This window comes from Panthera uncia (assembly GCF_023721935.1).
Source record: "Panthera uncia isolate 11264 chromosome A3 unlocalized genomic scaffold, Puncia_PCG_1.0 HiC_scaffold_11, whole genome shotgun sequence".
In the NCBI taxonomy this organism is placed as follows: domain Eukaryota; kingdom Metazoa; phylum Chordata; class Mammalia; order Carnivora; family Felidae; genus Panthera; species Panthera uncia.
In genome coordinates this window covers 27575766-27594427 of record NW_026057578.1, presented here as the reverse complement: position 1 = coordinate 27594427, position 18662 = coordinate 27575766, and the positions used below count along the sequence as shown (strand labels likewise).

The 18662-nt window shown below is 51.4% G+C and overlaps 2 protein-coding genes across 2 annotated transcripts in view; one reads left to right on the top strand and one right to left on the bottom strand.

The window, feature by feature from the left end:
• Nucleotides 1–877: 877 nt before the first annotated feature.
• Nucleotides 878–5353, bottom strand: CA3H20orf202 (chromosome A3 C20orf202 homolog). The gene is made up of 3 exons (XM_049650350.1): nucleotides 5279–5353; nucleotides 4741–4815; nucleotides 878–1111 (listed from the first exon to the last, which is right to left on the bottom strand). The coding sequence occupies exons 1-3, from the start codon at nucleotides 5351–5353 to the stop codon at nucleotides 878–880; spliced, it is 384 nt and encodes a 127-aa protein (XP_049506307.1).
• Nucleotides 5354–18328: 12975 nt separating this feature from the next.
• Nucleotides 18329–18662, top strand: part of TMEM74B (transmembrane protein 74B) — a 6588-nt gene continuing 6254 nt past the window's right edge. Inside the window, exon 1 of the mRNA XM_049651024.1 lies at nucleotides 18329–18547. The gene's annotated coding sequence lies outside the window, so the exon portion shown is untranslated. The remainder of the gene's footprint in view (nucleotides 18548–18662) is intronic.

The window sequence follows — 18662 nt, the reverse complement described above, 5'->3', positions numbered from 1 at the left end:
CAGCTTAAGCAGAAACAAATCGGGTGTGCGTGGTGGAGGATGTGGTGGTGGAATTTCCTGGTTTGTGTCACTGGAAAGAATGGAGGAGTAACTCACACAATCAGGGACTAAAAAGAGCCAGCGCCCTTCCTCTCTGTCCACCTGTCCTGTGGCCCTTCCTCTACACCCCCCCCTTTTTTTTTTCCTACTGAGGTCAAGTTTTCTTCACCTGGTAGGGAGAGCACATGGCCATTTGCAGCACTCCCCCGCCTTGCAACCGCAGTGGAAAGAACATCCAGATAGCGATCCCAGAGAAGGACTGTGATTGGTTCTGTTGAGTCACATGCCCTCCCGTTGGGCCAATCATGTTATTAGGGTGGTTATGAATCATTATTGGCCAGGCCTGGCCATAGGCCCATCCCTGTGGCTGGAGTGGTGACTGGGCCTGTTGCTTTCAGAGGGAGGAAGGTGAAGGCCCTCTGGGAAGACAGAAAACAACTATGGAGTCACTGTGGGGTGGGGGAGGGGGCGCTAATTTTCCCCAGGGCAACACCAAACATCCTCTGCAGCACGTGGAGTTCTTCCTTTGTCTTGACAATCGCCTTGTGAAAAATGCCCAAGGGTAGGATTACTGCTTGCCAGAGGCCACGAATCCACTGGTGTTCACACCCGATATCTTATTTGTGCCTCACCAAAAACCCTGATGAGCCACTGAAAAGGAACCAAGGCCACGGAGAAGTTGAGTGATGGGTTCAAGGACGCATAGCGGATGAGGGCAGAGAGGAACCCAGAGCCCTGGCTCCCCGACTCCCATTCCAGTGCTCTCTTCCAGCAGCATCACAGTCAAAAGCTTGGACAAGCAGGGGGAGAGTTCAAGCCCGGCCTCGGGCCTGGCCAGTCAAGGGAGGGAGCTTCGCCGGCTGTCTGCCCCTCGGAGGAGCTGGGCCAACGCCTTGGAGGAGATGGAGGGGCAGCCCCGGCTTTCAGAGCCCGCTCGAGCTCTGATGGGGGACGTCCCTCTGCTGGACGTGGCATCGTCCCAGTGAGCACTCTTAGCACGCAGTTCCTCCAGGACCCTGTGAAGATGCCTCAGTGTGAGCAGCAGTCTCTGGTCCTGAACCTGCATCTCAGCCTAGGAGAGAGAATGAGGGTGAGGGGGCTGGGCAGTCCCCAGAAAGCCTGTTCCTGTCGCTGGCTCCCTGGACACAAACCCACAACCTCACAGGAACCCTGTCCACCAAAGCCTCAGTTTCTTCATCTGCAAAGTGGAAGGCACTTGCTTCCCTTTCAAGGCTCTCAGGAGGACTGAATGCGTTTGCCCGTGCTCTAAAATACAACATGCTCAACTACCAAGCTCTGTGAGAACCTTCATCATCATCATGGTTAAAAAAAAAAAAAATTTTAATGTTTATTTATTTTTGAGAGAGAGAGAGAGAGCATGAATGGGGGAGAAGCAGAGAGACAGAGAGGGAGGCACAGAATCGAAAGCAGGCTCCAGGCTCTGAGCTGTCAGCACAGAGCCCGACGCGGGGCTCGAACTCACCAGCTGTGAGATCATGACCTGAGCTGAAGTCGGACGCTGAACCTACTGAGCCACCCAGGCGCCCCAAATGTTATTCTTATTCACAGCCCCACTCTATGCCTTAATCCTCACTGCAACAAACAAAGCACTTTATAGGCATTAAAGTGAAAGCGACTTCGTGTTAAAACAAAGTAGAGTATACCTTGCAAGCAGGCGGGAGGAGCCCTTTGAAACAGCGATTCTCAACATAAGGTCCAGGGAAAGCTTGGGTCCCCAAAAACCCTTTCAGGGGTCAGGGAGGTCAAAACTACTTTCACTACAATCCTAAGACATGATTTGCCCTTTCCCTTTCATCTTCTTATGAACATAGAGTGGAGTTTTCCAGAAGGTACATGACACATGATATGGCATTTGATGGCATGCATAAGCGGTAAGAGAATCCAGCAAATTTCTATTGTAATGAGCATACTATTGTTTGGGTTTTTTAAGTTTTATTTAGTTTGAGAGAGAGAGAGAGAGAGCATGAGTGGGAGAGAGGCAGAGAGACAGAGGATCCCAAGCAGGCTCCGCACTCCCAGCGTGGAGCCCGAGGGGGGGGTTCGAACTCACGAACCCTGAGATCCTGACCTGAGCTGAAGTCGGTCGCCCAACCAACCGATACACCCAGGCGCCCCTACGATCGTGTGTGTGTGTGTGTGTGTGTGTGTGTGTGTGTTTAATGCATTAAGTAAACACTTGGCATTTCTCAGTTTGGGCTTCTCATTCTGTCAACACTGGTCAGCGTAACTCACATGATAAGATGTTAAAACTTCACTTTTCTGACTGGGTAATTCTTACACACGATACAAAATTGCAAAGCCACAAAGGGGCATGTGGTGTAAAGTTTCCCCCACGTCCTCCCACCCCATGCTGCACTTCAGTCTGCTCCCCCAAAAGGCACCCCGGGGAATGGCGTCCCTACTGTCTGTCTGTCCGTCTGTCTGTCCCTCCAAGAGGTAATTATTAACATTACTTCTCCATTAGGGGAGTATTTTCTTGTCATGACAAATTATGTCACCAATGTGAATGGAAAGCCACCACAGGCGAGCAGCAGTGGTCCCAACAGAGTAGAGAGAAAACCACCTTCTGAGGCTCCCCAGCCTCAGGTGGCTCCCCAGCGCCACCTCTTCCTTGATGTTGGGGAAAACCTGAAGTCTGTGTTGTTGTTTTTTTTAATTGTAGGGTTTTCCTGATACACGTTGTCATCCAATCTTTGGCACCAGCTTCAAGCACGGGCTCCTGAGGACGCAGTCAGGCACATGGCATGGCCGCAGTGTTAGGGGAGGTGGGAGACTCAGTGCCTTTGGACTTGGCCAGAAACCCTGAGCAAACCGGCTTCAACAGGAGGCAGGGGTCCCACTCACTGGGTGAGGGGTCCTGGGGGCTGGAGCTCTGCACTGAAAGCTCTTTCCTGCCTCTGAAATGAATGGCCCTTAGTCATCAGACTGGTTTGCTTTGGCACAGTTCTCTCCCCTCTTTCAGGTCCCGCCAGGTGTTTGGGGCTTCCGTGATCCCCATTACGTAAGGGCCACGGGAGGCGGGAGGGCCCTGGACTTTTCGTCTATGGTAGCGAGTGTTACCACTCTGCTCCCTCTGCCATGCCAAGTCACTGTCCAGGGCTGATCCTTCCCTGCTGGTCAAGTGAAGCCTCTTGGCTGGGCTGCAGGGGTGTCGTTATGGAGTTATGCGACTCCCTCTGATAGAAGACAAAATCGGCTTGACAGGGCAATTTAAAAGACCGGGATCGGCAGGTGGAGACTCAAGGCTCCCGTCTCTTGGCATCATGTGGAGTGAGGTGCTTGGGCCTGGGAGGCTTCCCCCAGCCCTGCCTTGTTTTTCCTCTTTATGTGGTGAGAGAGAGGTACCTTAGCAGGTGGAAATCGGACTTTGGGTTCAGGCACCAAGCAGACTCAGCGTGGGTGCCCAGGGTTCAGGGGAGCGTAGGGAAGGCCCCTGCCCAGCCTCTGGATCCCTGGGGACTGTGAGAAGCTGCAGCTCCCACTGATGGAGCTCCCCCCCCCCCCCCGCGCCACGAAAAGCCCTACTGGGTCAGCCCCTCCCACTGGGGTGAGGACAGGGTTGGGTCCCAGCTGGCCTGTTACCTGGCAACCGAGAAGGTCATTTTTGGACAATCCCACCTGTCCCTCCCCTGACTAAAAAGCTGGGCTATTGGGATCCAAACCTTGGGTGCCTTCTGAGATTCCCTGAACCACTTCTTTCTCTCTCTTGGCCGGTGTCCTCATGAGCTCTGGGGCATCCCTCTGTTTTTGGACTTGGAGAAAACAGCACGAAGAGAGGCATAAGGCCTGGCTTCCGGAGCAGCCAGCAAGGAACCAAGTAACGTAATCCATGAATTTAGGAGGGGTAATGCCCAGGGGGTGGACCTTTACCCACAGGAAACAGGAGACAGGAGTGAGCTGGACAAGTACAGTTTCTCCTCTGTCCCCCTCCCCCAGGGTGCAGATTGCCCTTTAACCCCTGCATCCTGCAGAGAACATTGCAGCCAGGAAAACCGGCTGCGGAGAGAGCACTGGGCCTCTTGAGGTTCCTTCCGAAGTGGTGGCCTGCTTGGTGACACAGTGCATCGCCTCACATGGCATCGCCCTTTGCCACCACCCCCTCTTTCCCTCGTTCTCACCTCTCTAGGCTGCGCCTCCAAATATATCGTTCGTATCCCAATCCTTGTGCAGGTTTCTTCTCTCTAGAGGGCCCGGGCTAGGACAGTGGGTGTGCCCAACCTCCCCCTACCCCCCACCCCTGGGGCGAGGCTTGTGATAGCCAAGAAGACACTAAGGGAATTACACCTGCCTCCTTACCAAACTATGACGGTAACCCCAGCAATGTCGGTTCTATTGCCATCCCATTTGTATGGTAAGGAAATTGAGGTTTACAGGGGTCAAGTCACTTGCTGGAGGCCACACAGCAGCAGAGCTGGGCGCGATCCCAGGACTCGGTGTAATTCTAAGGCCAGTCTGGCCAGCACTGCACCCAGAGCCTCCTCCTATGTAGGCCACGACCTACTTATCCCAGCACCTGAGACGGCGATTGTGTGCTTCATGGCTGGTATCAGAGGGGAACCTGCGGGGCCTATCCCCTGGTTCCAGGCTCTGCCCCCCGACAAGGGGCCCTAGGAGGGGGGCCCAGGGAACCCAGGAAGATATGGGTGGAGTTGTCAGGTAAAAAGAAATGCGAGGTCTTACCAGCTCCTTTCTCAGCCACTCCAGGGTCTGCCCAAGACTTGGGGTTGGCTCTTCTGCTGTTTCCATCTCAGTGTCCTTGGAGGAGACCTTGATACTGACCCGGTGATGGGCCTGAGGGGCCTTTGATTTGTACAGTCTCCTACCTGCTTCAAGCAGGGAGCAGGGTCTGCCTCAGTCACTGAGGATGGAGTTAATGAGAACAGGAAGTGGCTTACGTTGGAAAATGTGGCTTTTTTTTTTTTTTAAAGGGCTTCAGTGCTCTTAACAGTATAGGGAGGGAAGGAAGGAGACCACTGGGGTATGGGCACCTCAGTGCCCAGTGGTTCCGGAATCCAAGGTCTGACGCCAAGAGGATCATAGTGACTGTAAAGCTTTAAATAATGACAATTATTACTATATTATTAATGATTAATTAATAATTATGAGACTAGGTGGCTCTTTCTGAAGGCTGGGTTTGCTCTGAGTGCTTTATATATATCTGATCCCATTTGGGGCAGATACTGCATCCATGTCCCTAATCCCCTCCCTCCGTCCTCACCTCTCCACAGAGTCTCGATAAAGGGACATCTTCACTTTCCAGGTCCCCTTGCTCCTGGGGTGTCCTTGCCCCCATTTCTAGAAAAGGAGATCAAAGCAGAAATTTGCTGTTAGACTTCTAAGAAAACTTATCTTCCCGATAAAAGGAAAAATGTCAATGAAGCTCCCCCTTGTACTCCTACTGTCTTCCCCTTCCTTCAGCCTGGAATGTGGATGTGATGCCTGGAGCTACGGGAATCGTCTTGCAACCTAAGACAGAGACCAAAAAAATCGTGGAGACATTAGAAACCACTGAGCCACAGAATCACCAACAGCATCTGCCTATTATGTGAGATGATAAAACCTCCTTTTTAATTGGGCAAACACAGGCCAACAGATACACCATTTATTCTTCACAACATACTGTGAAGTGGGTATACTTTAGTTGTTTCTTTCAACAAACACGTATTGACATTACTGCATGCCAAGTTCTGCTCTCGGCTTTGGGGATATGTCCCCGAATCAAATGTCCTGGAGGACATCATAGTGGATAGAGAAAACAGTGATCACATTGATATTATGATGAAAATACACAGGATCTATGCCTACATAGAGTTTAAAATAACTTATTCTGTCCACATGAACGAGGTACCCCAAACTAAGAATTAACATGGCGGTCCCAGATAAAGAGCAGAGGGGACCAGCAAAACTCATTTCAGGGGGATTTGCCCTCAAGCCAGGCTGCACAATCTGTCCACAAAGCTTCCCTCCAGAGGACTTCAGAATTCAGAATTACGAGACGCACAAGGAAACCATCAACCATAAGGGAGAGTCAGCAGCCGCCATCGACGGCAGGGTTAGGCCCCTCTTTTCCGAGCAACTTCAAAGGAAGACAACAACAAAGTATTTTGCAAAGAATTAAATTCATACAAGAAAGAATAAAAACATAAGGAAAAAGCACCGTTAAAAAGGCAGACTCGGGGCACCTGGGTGGCTCAGTTGGTTAAGTGTCCGACTCTTGATTTTGGCTCAGGTCATGAGCCAAATGAATAAACATGAAGAATAAATAAACATTTTTTTTTTAAAGGCAGATTCAAAAAAGAACTAAATAGAATTTGTAGAAGCAAAAATGAAGGCAAACGTGTATAAATGAAAGAAAAAAAGAGTGTACCTTTGGAGTAGTCCCAGAAGACAGAGCGAGGGTAGTGAGTACAGGACCTAGGGAGGCAGCCTGGGACTCCGTGGGAGGAAACTTCTGCACAGAATTCTGCCAAGCTGGCATTCAGTGGAGTGCCCAGGGCAATCTGGATGCTGAGGGAAGGGGAGGAGCTCCACTGGCTTGGAGGCGGGACCTGGGGCTCCTTCCAAGCATGAGATGGACCAGACAGGAAAGGGTGGCCATTCAGGAAGCCAGGACACCTGGGTTGTAACCCCAGCTCTACCAAACTTTGTGTGTGAACTTGGACCTCATCCTTTCCATCTTAGGTATAATGAGATTCAAAGTAGTTACTAAATTGAGTTGTAAGAAATGTCACATTTCTTGTGCCCTGGGGTTTACAGCCTGAGATGCATTCTGCCACACGCAGAACAGATTTTGGGTGCAATTTCTCCTGGTTCCATGGTCACTCTTTAGAACCGGAGAGGGTCCAAGAAACTCTCGTCTGCCACGTTGGCCAGAAACAATTTCTTCCAAGCTGTGTGTCCCATGACCCTGTAGTGCCCCCAGCCGGAGGCAGCCATCTACAGATGGGACAGGACGGGGTGGTTTGTGGGTCACGGTGTGAAAGGAGCTGAGTCCGGGGTGGTGACCAAATGACCCAATCAGATCTTCTCTCTGAGAAGGTGAATTTGCAAAGATGGACAATCCAAAACTGGATTCTGTAACAAAGCTCTCCAAAACTCCATCCCTTCAAACAGCAGTCATTTATTTTCGCTCTTCAGTCTGTGGGTCGACTGGGATGGTCTGCGGATCTGCAGCCCCGAGCCCGCTTTGTGGAATCACTGGGTTACTGGGCCATGTTTTCCTCTTGGCAATGGCAAAGGGTAAGAGGGCAAGTGGAACCATACAAAGCCTCTTAAAGCCTAGACTCGGGACTGCCACTGTTTTCTTTGCCACGTGCCACTGGACAAAGGGAATCACCTGGCCAAGCTCAAGGTTAAGAGGCAGGGATGTGCACTCCACCTACAAAGAGATCCTGGCGAGCATGTGGAGTTAGGGAGGAGTGGAGAAGAGGGAGCGCCAATTCTAGACCAGGAAGGAAGTTAGTTCAGGAGGGGGGCCCTGGACCTGGGGGGGCCCAGAGGGAAGGCGGCAAGCAGAAACCAGGAAGTGGCAGGAGCTGGAGGCAGAAAGAATTGCCGTGGCAGTGGCAGGAGACATGGAAAGAACCAGAGAGATGGTGATTTCGGAATGACGGTTGAAGGATAATCTAGGACCACCAACATTTATTGACCTTCTGCTCTAGACCAGGCATCACGCTAAGCCCTTGACATACAGAACTCCGTTTCATCCTCAAAATCTTATGGCTGCAGTTCCCAAACCATGTGCCAAGGCACCCCAAGGGACTGCAGAATACTCACGGGGGCACTGCGAAATATTTTTAAATTTTGAGGGAGATACAAAAACCTCTAGTGGCTACTGGACAAGCTATTAAGGTGTTTGAACCAGATGTTTAACAAACAGCCCTTAGGTGTTCTTGGCACACTGTGAAGAAAATACTGAGCTTTGGGGCGCCTGGGTGGCTCAGTCGGTTAAGCGTCTGACTTCGGCTCTGGTCACGATCTCGCAGTTCGTGAGTTCGAACCCTGCATCGGGCTCTGGGACGCCAGCTCGGGGCCTGGAGCCTGCTTCAGATTCTGTGTTTCCCTCTGTCTGCCCCTCCCCTGCTCACATTCTCTCTCTCTCTCTCTCTCAAGAATAAACAAACATTAAAATTTTTTTTAAAAATTACTGAGATGCTAAGGGTGCTGTGAACTTCTGCCTGTAAGGTCAGTACCATTGTTCTCTGCACTTCATAGTTGGTCTTAGATAGATCCTATTATCAACCTCTTTTACCGATGAGGAAACTGAGGCTCCAAGTGGCATGGATTTTTCTAGATCAACCAAGCAGGTGAACAACAGGGCTGGAACGAGAACCTGTCCTCCCTGACCTGCATGGGAGGATCTTGCTTGATGTTACAAAGTAGTGGGGGGGGGGGGTCGTGCAGGGGCTCAAGCCAGGCCATGTTCTGTCCCCCTGGGCAGGCCCGGTGGCTTCTCTGCCCGACACAGTAGTGGTGTTGATAGGAGCTCTTGGCACTTAGAATCTGACGCTCTGTCCTTGGCCTTTAGCACTGATGCCTCATCACCCTGGAAAGCCATTTCTCGTGGTTAACTCGTTTTGATGCATTTTCATTGATTTTTAATCCCACTCTCAAGATGCTGGCTCATAGCACATTTCATTTCACAGACGCAGCAAGGCTTGGCACACAGGGATAAGTCTGGTGGAGCCGGGAGGCCCGGAAAGGGAGAAGCTTAAATCCCTGAGGGGGGTGGGGGGAGGGGTCCTCACCAAATAAAAAAGCCAGAATGGCCATCCATTCATCATCCATGGGCAGCTAATAACATGGCTTCCATGTGCCAAACCCTCCACTGGGTGCCGTGGGTATATACTGGTGAGCAAGAAAGACCACACACGTGACCTCTGGGGCTTATAAGGTCCATTAGCAATCAGAAGGTTCGAAAATTGTTCTTTATACTACAAGAATGGCATAGATATAGATGTAGATATAGATATAGATATAAATTAGGTATATAGATATAGAGGATATAGACATAGATATAGATATAGATATAGATATAGATATAAATTAGGTATATAGATATAGAGGATATAGACATAGACATAGATATAGATATAGATATAAATTAGGGATATAGATATAGAGGATATAGATATAGATATAGATATAGATATAAATTAGGTATATAGATATAGATATAGATACAGATATAGATATAAATTAAGTATATAGATATAGAGGATATAGACATAGATATAGATATAGATATAGATATAGATATAGATATAGATATAAATTAGGTATATAGATATAGAGGATATAGACATAGATATATAGATATAGACATAGATATAAATTAGGTATCTAGATATAGAGGATATAGACATAGATAGATATAGATATAGATATAGATGATATAGATGTAAATAGACATTGAATGAGTGAATGAATTTGCAGATGAAGAAACTGCTCCACCGGAAATGTGAATTGCCCATGCAAGTCAGCAACTATGGTAAAGCAGGGTGTCCCTCAATATCCCTTCTTCCGTTCACACATGGCAAAAGACTACATTCCCAGACTGCCTTGCAGGTGTAAATGTGGCCACGTGACTCAATCCTGGCGGATGGGACAGGAATGGAACTGATGGGTGCAATCTCTGGGCTGTGCCCTTAAGAAGAAGGCGGAGGAAGGTTCCTGCCCCCTCCCGTTGTCCTCCTTCTGCGGATTGGACGTAGTGAGTGGTCGGAAGGGCTGGAGGTGGAGCAGAGCCTTGGACCACAAGGTAGAAGATGGCAAAACAACAAGATAGAAGGAACCTGGGTCTCTTGTGATCGGTGAAGCCACCAGCCAGCCTTAACTGCCAAGTGCACTTTAACATGAGAGAGAAATCAGGTCATGATTGTTCCGGGTCTCTTTATTACAGGAGTTAAGCCAGTGTCCTATAAAAACAGCAGCAGAAGCCGGGCCCTTGATTTCCCCTCCGTCACGTCCTTTCCGCAATCTCCTCCCACCTATGTGTTTTATTTTCTTACACACGTTTTCTTGGCCATGACCTGATCTGCTCCTCTGTGAAGTTCGCAAGCACGTGCGAATATGCCAACCACAGGGAGCACAAGAATGGAGTACAGCTGGCTTGGGGGGCCCGACACCCCCTCTCCTTCTGTGGCTGCGTGTCCCCTTCCAGCAGGCCCCCACTTGGGCCCAGACAAACAAGACCGGTAATCCATCACTTGTCTGCTGCCTGCGCCCTGTATCTCTGCATTCGTAGGTCCCCGAGCCCGGGCCCGGCACCCCGCGTCCTGTAGCAAATGCTCCCCGAGCCGTGTCCATATCCTCTCAACACCCACCTTCTCCGTATGTGTCCAGGCCTCCTACCGCAAAGCACGCCTGACCCTCTGCTTCGGAAACGTGCTTGACCTGTGCGGAGGACCTGTACGGACCGGAGCACGGGAACAGCCCTCCGCAACGACAAGCCGCGGTCAGTGGGTAGAGACCTCCCTTCCCTCGGCGCTCGGGAATCCAGCTGGACTGAGCCTCAGCTGCCCACAGCGATCACAGGCTCGTCGATGCACCTGCAGTGTGTTAGAAGCCTTCCCTTCTCTCTCACTTTCCCATTCCATCTGCTGTGCCCCCTGGGACCACCTCCCAAATAAGCCCCTTGCCCTCAAAGTTTTGTCTCAGGTCTGCTTCTCAGGGAACTGAGGCCACAATACGTCCTATCCTCGGGTGCCCTGTCCACATGGGTCCCGTGCATCTCTTTCTGAGGACACCTGTGCTGCCCTTGAGTGTCCTATGCGTGGTATACTAGCCCCTGGTACACAAGTGCCCCGTATACGTGTGCCTTACACACACCTGTCCCATATCCAGGCATCACAGTCCTACATCCCTACCTCCTAGGTCAGGGGCGTGTGGCCCCTGCCCCCAACGAGGTGGTGGAGACTCGAGTGAAGCAGAATGAGACAGGGGGAAGAAGGCCCCCTTGACCCCAGCTGGCCTTGGGGGCGACTCGGATGCAAGTTGCCTGGTTCTTCCGAGCCCCGGTTCCCTCTCCTGGTGAATAAGCTCCAGCTCTAAGCTGTCCTGGGACCAGGGAAGATGACCCAGCATGGGGACTGGTGGCACGCAGGAGGTGCTCCATCAAAGCCCCCCCTCTTTTTTTCCTGGGCCCACCTTCTCCTGAGGGGTGCTTTAAATGCAGCTAACCCAGTGCCTCCAGCGCCCGGAGCCTGTGCTGGCCTGGGGAGAAGGACCCGTGGATGAGAGAAGACAAGGTCCCTGTCCTCACGGAGCTGCCAGGTGGAGGGGCTCGCTTTTGCAGAGCCTGGGAATAGGACTCTCCATTCCCCTTCTTTTTTTTCTCTCCAGGGCAGGGAGAAATCACAGCACCCAGGTTTTTCACTCCCCAAGGCCGGGAGCTCCAGACTGACCAGGTGGAGAGGAAGGAAAAGAGGGCCGAGGTGGCTGAAGAGGTAGGGGTGTGTGTGTGTGTGTGTGTGTGTGTGTGTGTGTGTGCGCTCTCTCTCTCTCTCTCCAGGGCCTGATGCATACACGGCCACCACCTCATTTCCTCCGGTCCCTGAACCATGTCCCATTACCGTGATATCAGAGCCACTCCCTAAAAGTATCAGAGCTCCAGGAAAACCAGGTGAGCCAGGATGGTACCAGAAGGTAAATATAAAATGAGTGAGCCAACCCAAACACCAGAACTCAGTAAGATGCCCAGAGACGGACGAAAGTGAGTGTGGTAGGGCACAGTAGGATGTGGCTGGAACTTGAGGTCTATCTGAGGTCCCCAAATCAATCTGGAAGTCAGAGGCCCTTGGTTCTGGTTGTACTTCTGCTAACCCTCAGTGTGGCCATAGGACAACCTTTTTTCTCTTTGGCCACTCATGTATTTTCTTTCTTTTTTTTTTTTTAAATTTTTTAAATTTTTTTTCTTTTTTGAGAGACAGAGTTTTAGGGGGGGGGGGGGGGGGGGGGGGGAGGGGGGCAGAGAGACAGGGAAACACAGAATCCGAAGCAGGCTCCAGGCTCCCAGTGGTCAGCACAGAGCCCGACGCGGGGCTTGAACTCACGAACCGCGAGATCATGACCTGAGCCGAAGTCGGACGCCCAACCAACTGAGCCACCCAGGCGCCCCCACTCATGTACTTTCTTCTCAATTTTTGCCTACTACCTCTACATTGATTTACTTATACTGTATATGTCTTTAAACTGACCATATTAGAGAGGAATGGTTCCTCTGACAGAAAATCCCAACTAATAGTGTTCCCATAAGATAGGGGTTTATTTCTCTCACAAATAAAAGTTTGGGAAACTATTCCATGATCATCTGGGATCCAGATTCCTTCAATTTTGTTGCTTCTCCATCCTAATGTGCTTCCACCTCATGGTGCAAACTGGCTGCACAAGCTCCAGCTATCAGGTCTGTATCCCGGCAGCAGGAACAACAAAAGAAGAGAAGGAGGGCATATCCACTTCCTTTGAGAACACTCAATACATGGAGTGCCTGTGTGGCTCAGTCAGTTAAGGGTCTGACTCTTGATTTTGGCTCAGGTTGTGAGATCAAGGCTGGCATCAGGCTCTGCTCTGGGTGTGGAGCCTGCTTAAGATTCTCTCCCTTTGTCTCTCTCTCTCTCTCTCTCTCTCTCCCTCCCTCTCTCTGCCTCTCCCCCTCGGCCCCTCCCCCACTCGCACATGTGTGCGCTCTCTCTCTCTCAACCCCTGCCCACCCCCCACAATACATTTTGCCCACACACTACCTCCTCTGATAGTCTAATGGCTTAGTGTCCATTTGGTCACATCTAACTGCAAGGGAGGCTGGGAAATGGAATCCTTATTCAAAGGGCACTGTGCCAGGTGCCCTTTCCCAGTGGGAGAAAGGGAGAGTAAATATTAGAGGAAACCAGCAGACTATGTTGCCCCAACTTTTATAGAGACTCATTTTCTTCTGTTTCACTCTAAGCTATATTATCCACAATATCTCTGGTTTCATGAACTAGTTATATATTTTCTAAAACACATTAAAATAAATACCTAGCCATACACACACACGCACACACGCACACACACACACACACACACACACACACAAATACACGCACGCACACACAGATATCTGTGTATAGATATAGATACACTCTAGAGGTGCGAGACTGTTACCATCCCCGGTGATCTGTGCCTGTTGGTATTCATACCCTTATGTAGACCCCTCCCCTCGACTCTGGACTAGACTGTCACCTGCACTAAAGCAACAGAATACAGCAGAAGTGACAGTGTGCCTGTTTCAACCCTCAGCTTTAAGAAGCTCCAACAGCTTCTTCTTTCGTACCTGGGGGAGAGTCGAGGGCCATTATCAAATCTCTGACCACCTTGAGACCGCCATTGTGTGAGGAAGCCCAAGCTAATTATCTAGCGACCACGTGGAAGAGAACAGAACAATCCAGCTGACACCTGACAGTGAGAACCAAGTCCCACATACGTGGTGATGTCTGAGTGTTTCCGGCCACCTCCCAGCTGTCTGGACCGTTCCAGCTGGCACCAGGTAGAGCAGAATTGAGCTGTCCCTGCTGAGCCCAGCCCAAAACTGAGCAAATAGATGGTGGTTTTCTTTTAAGCTGTCAAGTTCTGGGATGGTTTGTTATGCAGCAATATATAACTAAAACACATTTATCTATAGAACACCTAAAATCATGTTATGCATCATTGCTCTTTTGGAAAATGCTGGATTAAGTGATGCTCTAATGTTCTAGAAGAGCGCACACTCTCTCTCAGACTCAGATATCACCAGATAGATGCACAAACAGGAAACTGATCGAAGATTGTGGCATGCCAACACGACCACAATAATCTCCCAAAGGGTCTCTGTTTCTCTCTTGTCCCACCTGGGAGTAGCTGAAGAGAGAACGTTTTTAAAATGCAGATCTGATCACAGCACTCTCCTGCTTACCACCCACGGCAGTGTGCAGAAGGGGTCTCCTCAGGTCTGACTACACACTCAGATTCCACAGATGACCACGAGCCACACTTGACGTTGACCTACTCTGAAGGATGCAGGACAGGAACCTTAGCTTGCTAGCGAGGCACTCGAAGAATGCTAGCACCAGGCACTTCTGTCAGTGGGGGCCTCATGGGAGCCAATACCTTTGCACCTGCTGGGTGATACGAGTCACCATCCTCAGGAAGCCCAAAGTACGATTTGCCACCAAGTAGTTATCATTCCTTTCAGTCCAGATGTAGTTTACCAATCTCTCTTCCTGTTTTTATTTAAATTATTATTTAAAAATTTTTTTTTAATTTTTTTTAACGTTTATTTATTTTTGAGACAGAGAGAGACAGAGCATGAACGGGGGAGGGTCAGAGAGAGGGAGACACAGAATCTGAAACAGGCTCCAGGCTCCGAGCTGTCAGCACAGAGCCCGACGTGGGGCTCGAACTCATGGACTGCGAGATCATGACCTGAGCTGAAGTCGGCCACTTAACCGACTGAGCCACCCAGGCGCCCCTAAAAAAATTTTTTTAACGTTTAGTTTATTTTTCAGACAGAGAGAGACAGAGCATGAGCGGGGGAGGGGCAGAGAGAGGGAGACACAGAATCCGAAGCAGGCTCCAGGCTCCGAGCTGTCAGCATACAGCCCGACGCGGGGCTCGAACTCACAGAGGGTGAGCCAAAGTCAGACGCTCGACCGACTGAGCCACCCAGGAGCCCCTTAAATTATTTTTTTAGAACAATTTTAGATTTATAGAAAAACTGGGAAGGTAGTATAGAGAGTTCCCATATATCTGGCGCCCAGTTTCCCTATTATTAACATCTCACATTAGTACAGGACGCTGGTTACAATGAATGAACCAATACATTATTAGTAGCTAATGTCCATACTTGCTCAGAGTTCCTTAGTGTTCACCAGTGTCCTTTTTCTGGCCAGGATACCACACAACATGCCTCTTTAGGCTCCTCTTGGCTGTGACAGTTCCTCAGGCTTTCCTTGTTTTGGATGACCTTGACAGTCCTGAGAAGTGGTCAGGCATTCTGCAGAATGTGCCTCAACTGGGATTTGTCTGATGTTTATCTCATAAGTAGACTGGGGTTGTGGGTTTGGGGAGGAGGAACACTGAGGTAAAGTGCCATTCCCATGACATCGTATCAAGGGTACATGCTATCAACACAACGGGCTGATGTTGACCTTGATCACGCGGCTGAGGTAGTCAGTTGGTCATGCTTCTCCCCTGTAAACTTACCCCCTCTTCCCACCGTACTCCCTGAAAAGTCACTATGCTCAGCTTACACTTCACTGGGGAGTTATGTTCCCCCTCCTTGGGGATGAAGTTATCTATACATTTGGAATTCTGTGTGGGAGATTGATCTCTTCTCCCCTCCCCCTTTTTGTTTTCGTTGGTCATACTTCAGGTTTATGATCCAGTACTGCCTTATTTTATTTGTTCAAAATTGTCCAGCTTTTGAAAGCTCTTTCAGCTGCCCCCTATATCCTTTGGTACACCCCATCAATGTGTGTGTGTGTGTTTATGTATTGTGTGTTTTTTGTATTGAAGGACTTCCTTACTTCCCGGCACTCTAACACACCCCATGCTCATCTTGTGTATGTCCTGTTCCAGTCCCAGAATCAGCTGTCTCTCCCTGATTCCTTATGTTGGTGAACGGTATTGGAGACCAAATCTGGGGACCACATGTGCTCACTGCTGTGCGCTATCACTGTCCAGGCACCTGTTTACCTACCTGGGTGCATACACATATTTATAAGCATTTCTACATGTAATCTTCTGCATCTAAGTTAAGCTAAACAGGAGTTCCTACTGATAGCTCCAATTCTAATCAATTACCATATGGCTCATTCCAGCCTCTTCCTCAGGGGTCATTTTTATCATAGCAATGTTGCCTAGTAACATAGTGGACATATGTTTATCTGTTTCCAAGGAAACAGAGCTAGATAGTTAACCAAAGGTCAAATTCTCCTGCAAAAGAGGAAAAGGTTTTGTTAACCCTTTACTCACACGGATCAGTGGTTCTCACTGCTTGGAGGGTGAGAACAAGCTTTGGCCCGCGAGTGAGTGAGCGAGGAGCGAGCGAGCGGGTGCTGCAGTGACCTGGCTTGCTGACGGTCTGGAGTAGATAAATGCTATGGAGAAAAATTCAGAGTTAAGGAGTAAAGGGAGCTGGGGCACTGCTAGTTTTTTAAATGTTTATTTACTTATTTATTTTGTTTTTATTTAAAAAAATTTTTTTTAATGTTTATTTATTTTTGAGACAGAGAGAGACAGAACATGAACAGGGGAGGGGCAGAGAGAGAGGGAGACACAGAATTTGAAGCAGGCTCCAGGCTCCGAGCCGTCAGCACAGAGCCCGACGCGGGGCTCGAACTCACAGTCAGTGAGGTCATGACCTGAGCCGAAGTCGGATGCTTAACCGACTGAGCCACCCAGGTGCCCCTATTTATTTCTTTTAGAGAGAGTGGGGAGAGGGGGAGAGGTGGGGGGGGAGGGGGAATCCCAAGCAGCCTCCACACTCAGCATGGAGCCCAATGCGGGACTCGATCCCACGACCCAGACCCTGGGATCGTGACCTAAGCTGAAATCAAGAGTCGGACGCTCAACCGACTGAGCCACCCAGGCTCCCCGGCACTGCTAGTTTTAAAAGGATGGTCTGGGCAGGTGTCTCTGAGAAGGTGACATCTGACCAAAGACTTGAAAGACGTGGGGGAGTGAGCTCTGGGGATGTCAGGCAGCACAGTGTCCTGGGGAAGAAGGAATGGTAAAGGCAAAGGCTCTGAGGCAGGACTGTGCATGACCGCGGGAGGGGACCACGGGTGCTTTATAGGGAGGTCTTTATGGGGAGGTCTGACACCACAGCTGGCTTCCCCTCAAAGTCCCGAATGAGAGGCCAGGCCTGTGAGGTCAGGGAGACACTGAACCCTCTTCATTCCTGAGGTCCCACCCAGGTCTCCTCCACACCAGCCTCAAAGGCCCAGGCACCCAGCTTCCAGGGCCGCCTCTGCAGTCCTGGCTAGCTATGGACCGCACAGGCCTTTGGAGCAGGACAGGTCAGGCTCTCCCACGAGGTGGCTGTGGCGCCAGGACAGGGTAACCTATCTGCTGGTCCTTCTAGGTGGCGGCCCCCAGCTGATCTTCTGGAAGCTCCTACAGCCTGCATTTTTATCCTGCATTTTTAGGATCCCACCTACACGTAAACGCTGAGGCTCACAGAGGTGAGAGGTCCTAGCTGAGGACAGGCAAGTGAGCTGGCCTCAGTCTTCCTGGGGACCCATGATCTTCAGACGGAACTCGGGTCTTGTCCCCAACCTCCAGGAACCGAGAGTGTCACTTTCACTTTTGTGCTCTGGGCACCTCACTCGATCCCACTTGAACCTGATTCCCCTTTAATCTGGGCCCTGTAAAGGAAAGAAACAGTGAGAGCCTCACCCGTGTTTCATCCACGCACACTGTGCTGGGCTCTGGGGGAATTGGGGAATCAGACAGGGGCCCCGACCTCCAGGAGCGGCCAGTCTGATGAGGGAGGCTGGCACGGAGAGGAAATAACTCTTTTTTTTTTTTTAATATTATTTTTGAGAGAGACAGAGCACAAGTGGGGGAAAGGCAGAGGGAGAGGGAGACACAGAATCCGAAGCAGCCTCCAGGCTTGGAGCTGTCAGCACAGAGCCCGACGCGGGGCTCGAACTGACAAACCGCGAGATCATGACCTGAGCCGAAGTCAGACGCTTAACCGACTGAGCCATCCAGGAGGGAATAACTCCTCAGAGATCAGGCAAAGCGCCAGTCCAGCTGGAGGGTCCCGAGGTAGGCCTCCCAGGGGAGGAGGCACTACAGCTGGGCCTTGGAGGGTGACGGTGTGTGTGGCCCTTGGTAATTCCCCAAGAGAACACCTACCTTGGACTGTGCACCCCGCTGTCCCACAGAGAAAGAACAGGGAAAGGGGAGGGGGGAGGTTCGTCGGAAGCTTCCTTTCAGCCTTCAGGTGGCGCCCTTGAGCCACGGAGCCGCACGCGCCTGGGAAGACTGTCCCGACCTGAGGACCCAGGAGAGGACCCGGGTCCCACCTGGGGGCTGTGCGTGTGGGAGGGGGGTGGGGACGGAGGGAGCGAAGGGGCTCCGCGCGGTAGGGGCTCCCCGGCGTGGGCGGGGGCGGGGGGAAGAGGCAGGCGGCGGGGGAGGGGTCTCCCCCAGCACCCACCCCCGCGCCCCGCCCCTGCACCCGTCCCCGCGGGCTCCAAGCTTCGATTCCCCGAGCCGCGCCGGCGGAACAGATAAGCCCTCCGGGGACGGGGAGGGGGAGGCTGGAGCCTGATCCCCCGTCGGCCCGACACCCAGCCTGCTACCCGCCCCCCGGGCCCTCCCCGCGCTAACTCTCCGGGCGCCCGCGCCGGCCGCGGGCGGAGCTGGATCGGCGGCTCTCCGAGCTCCCCGGCCCCCGCCCCTGCCCCTCCCTCCCCGGAGCCTCCAGCGGCCGCCGCCGTAGAGCCCCGCGCGGCGCGAGCAGGTACGTGCGCCTCGGCAGCGGCTCCGGGCCGGGCCGGGCCGGGGAGGGGGCGGGAGCCGGGGAGGGCGAGGCGGTGGCAGCCGGGCCCGCGCCCGCCTGGGCTGCGCCGCAGCGG